Raw genomic sequence first — 3,677 nt, 5'->3', positions numbered from 1 at the left:
TCTCCAACGGTAACGGCTCCAGCTCATCCTGTCTGTGCCCCTGGTTGAGGGCTTTGAGGTACGTCAGGGCTGAAGTACATATGCTTCATATGCTAAAGCACAGGGAAGCTCATCTTTTCCAGAGGAAAACTTGGAACGTGTCTAAGACCCTGTGTGTGCAAAGGCTTTGCATCAGAGCAGAGACTGACACGGACAAAAGATTGCTGAATGTCTTTCTAGCCCTGGGACCAGGAAAAGAGAATGAAATGTCTAAATTCACTCCATTGAAGACACATCCCACCCCCACTCCCCCAAGCTTGGAGAATTTAGATCCTTTGCTGTAGTCTTCCTTGTGTCCTGTCGGTGCTTCTTATGCCCAAATCTTTTCCTAATACAAGAAATACCTCTGGTGGAAAGTGGTGTCTGGTCAGAGATAGGAACATCATTGATGACTTCAGCCTGTTCCACAGTACGTTCCCCTGGAGCCCCAGGGACACCTCTGGGGAGCCCAGAGGAGGCAGAGAAAGAGCTGCCTTGGGCTGCTCCTCTGCTGCTGAGCTGGGCCGGGCTCCTGGGATGGAGAAAGCTCATGGCAACCAGGCAACACCATAGAGAAACAGCTCTGCCCAAAACACAGCTGGGCTGAGGGCACTGCCTGCAGGTTTCGAGGTTAGAGGAGCAAGGCAGAGAGGTTAAAGGCACTCTAGGAGTGGGAGGATGGCTGAGCTCTCACCGGGGAAGAAATCTTTACAAACCTCTACATGGTAAGTCTACAGGGCTTAGGCTTGCAGTTTACTGAATTTGGTGTTCTTTGGGGGACATCCTAGAGCTGGTTCATCCCACAGCCTGTAGGATCTGGCAGGAGGAGTCTCGCCCTTTCTCTAGTGTAGAGAGGGAGGAACTGCTCTTGAGCTGGGCTTCCCTGCTGCACGTCAGTGGGAGAGGGAATGATGGATTCCTTGTCTTGGGAGTGACTGCAGGGGTACAAAGCTGGTTGTGCAGCCAGGGGTGCCCAGGGTTGTCCTTCCACAGAGTGTCCCTGCGCCTCTGGGGATCACCCCCAGGTCATTTCCAAGGAAACTTTTCAAGAGGATGGTCAAAGTCAGGGTTACCTGAAAGGGAAGGAGCCTGTGCTTTGAGATTAGTCCTCATGGTTGGCTGGGTTTGAAGTGGGAGATGGGAATTTGTTTTTCCACTCTCGAGAAGGCATGGGGTCACCCCTCTCTTTAAGAGCTTTCTGAGCTGCTCCTTAGCCCCTGCACAGACAGAGATGCCCTGGAGCAGGTCCCTGCTGCCAGGAGGTGTTTGCAGGGCAGAGCTGAGCACACAGAGGGTGGGATGGGGCTCTTTTTCTGTGGGCGCTGAAAGGGAGGAGACGGGCACAGAGAAGCGGTTCCCGGCAGAGACAGCTCCAGGTAGCAGAGACATCGTCAGAGAGGGAAAGGGAGGAGATCCCAGAAACATGGTGGGAGGGGGGATTCGGGGTCCATCTGCCACCTCCTGCGGTGCAAGCCCCTTCCCTGGAGCAACTCGCAGGTCTGCTCTCCCGCACAGTGTAGCCCCCACCCTCAGTGTCACAAACACTCGGCCATCAGTTTCCTCCCCAGCAGCTCGACCAACAAAGCGGGAGATGGGGATTCAGGTTCGGCTGAGACACCAGCACTGTGGGTCTTGCCGTGCAGATTCTTCCATGGAGGAAAAAAACCCCAAATCTTCTCCCGAATGTTGGGGCTCAGCACTGCAATGTGCCAGGCTGGAGAAGACCTTTCAGGCCACCCCATTTTTAAGACATTTGACTCTTTCCCTGGGGTGCTCCTACTGGGCTGCACGCTGCCATCTAGAAGGTCACAACTGTCCCATGACACCTCTGTGTTTTCTATGTGCCCAGCAGAGAAGACAGCACCGAGCTAAGGCCAAGGAGACGCTGCTGGAGGGCTCTATGTGGGCAGCTGCAAGGAGCCCTCTGTGTCCCCTCTGGCTGGGAGGGGAGAGCTGACATCCTCCTCAGGTATGATAAGATGGGAAAAGGGGTTTGGAGATCTGCGCTTGGAAACTGGATTCCTGTGTTGGGGCAACTGGAACAAAATACACAAAACAGTCCCCTCAGCTCTGCTCTACGTTTGGGTGAATTGGGAGTGACAATGCTGCAAAGCGTTTTGATATCAAAAGTGAATTTAATCTGAGATAACACCATCTTCCTCTTTAGCAATTGCTGTAGGGCAGGACTCAATCCTGCAGAGCCCTCTGCTCCCAGTGGCACCCTCAGCCAGAACCAACCACAGCTCAGGCAAGGGACCTGCCAAAGGTCTTCCTGAAAGAGGAGAGGAAGTTTTAGAGTTTTCTATGAGAAACTGATTAGACTTTTCTCAGCTAAATCTATTTTATCTTACTGTGTTTTCTTCCTCGAACAGAGCGCCCATGCCCAGAAGAAGAAAATGTCCAACGGCAGCTCCATCACTGAATTTTTCCTCTTGAAGTTTGCAGACACACGGGAGCTGCAGCTCTTGCACTTCTGGCTCTTCCTGGGCATCTACCTGGCTGCCCTCCTGGGAAACGGACTCATCATCACTGCCATCGCCTGTGACCACCACCTCCACACCCCCATGTACTTCTTCCTCCTCAACCTCGCTGTTCTCGACCTGGGCTCCATCTCCACCACTCTCCCCAAAGCCATGGCCAATTCCCTGTGGGAAACCAGGGCCATCACCTACTGGGGCTGCGTGGCCCAGCTCTTTTTGTTTTTCTTTTTTGTGTCATCTGAGTATTACATTCTCACCATCATGGCCTATGACCGCTACGTTGCCATCTGCAAACCTCTGCACTACGGGACCCTCCTGGGCAGCAGAGCTTGTGTCCACATGGCAGCAGCTGCCTGGGGCAGTGGGTTTCTCTACGCTCTCCTGCACACGGCCAATACATTTTCAATACCCCTCTGCCAGGGCAATGTCCTGGGCCAGTTCTTCTGTGAAATCCCCCAGATCCTCAAGCTCTCCTGCTCACACTCCTACCTCAGGGAAGTTGGGCTTATTGTGGTCAGTGCCTGTTTATTCTTTGTGTGTTTTCTGTTCATCGTGGTGTCCTATGTGCAGATCTTCAGGGCCGTGCTGAGGATCCCCTCTGAGCAGGGACGGCACAAAGCCTTTTCCACGTGCCTCCCCCATCTGGCCGTGGTCTCCCTGTTTATCAGCACTGCCATGTTTGCGTACTTGAAGCCCCACTTCATTTCCTCACCGTCCCTAAATTTGGTGGTGACAGTTCTGTACTCATTGGTACCTCCAACTATGAACCCCTTCATCTACAGCATGAGGAACCAGGAGCTCAAGGATGCCCTATGGAAACTAGACAAATGGACGCTATTTCACCGACAATAACCTGCCTCTGCTTCTCTAAACATTTCCTAGAATTTATGTATGGCAACGAGCTTTTTTTTTCCTCTTGCACTAATCCTACTTATGGATAATTTACTGGGTTTGTACTACTTCTCTTGAGGTTTGATCCAGTTTTGTGTGACCCTTGCACAACACTTTGTCAAAAGTGACCGATGAGTCACCATAAGTGACCAATGGCAGCTCTTCAATAAAAGCGCTTCTCCCAGGTGCAGGCCTGGGGACAAGGCCCCTCCTCCAAAGGTGCTGCCAGTAATACATCCAAGGAATTGGTCTTTTGAAGAGTCTTTTCTCCTTGTGTTCTCTCTGTGT

The 3,677-nt window shown here is 52.3% G+C and overlaps 1 protein-coding gene across 1 annotated transcript; it reads left to right on the top strand.

Moving 5' to 3' along the window:
* Window positions 1-2,399: 2,399 nt before the first annotated feature.
* On the top strand, window positions 2,400-3,350 carry LOC141477845 (olfactory receptor 14A16-like). The gene has a single exon (XM_074167031.1). The coding sequence runs from the start codon at window positions 2,415-2,417 to the stop codon at window positions 3,348-3,350; it is 936 nt and encodes a 311-aa protein (XP_074023132.1). The 5' UTR covers window positions 2,400-2,414.
* Window positions 3,351-3,677: the final 327 nt, after the last annotated feature.

This window comes from Numenius arquata, unplaced genomic scaffold (assembly GCF_964106895.1).
Source record: "Numenius arquata unplaced genomic scaffold, bNumArq3.hap1.1 HAP1_SCAFFOLD_86, whole genome shotgun sequence".
NCBI lineage: Eukaryota > Metazoa > Chordata > Aves > Charadriiformes > Scolopacidae > Numenius > Numenius arquata.
The sequence above is the reverse complement of the archived record's forward strand: the minus strand, read 5'-3'. Positions and strand labels throughout refer to the sequence as shown.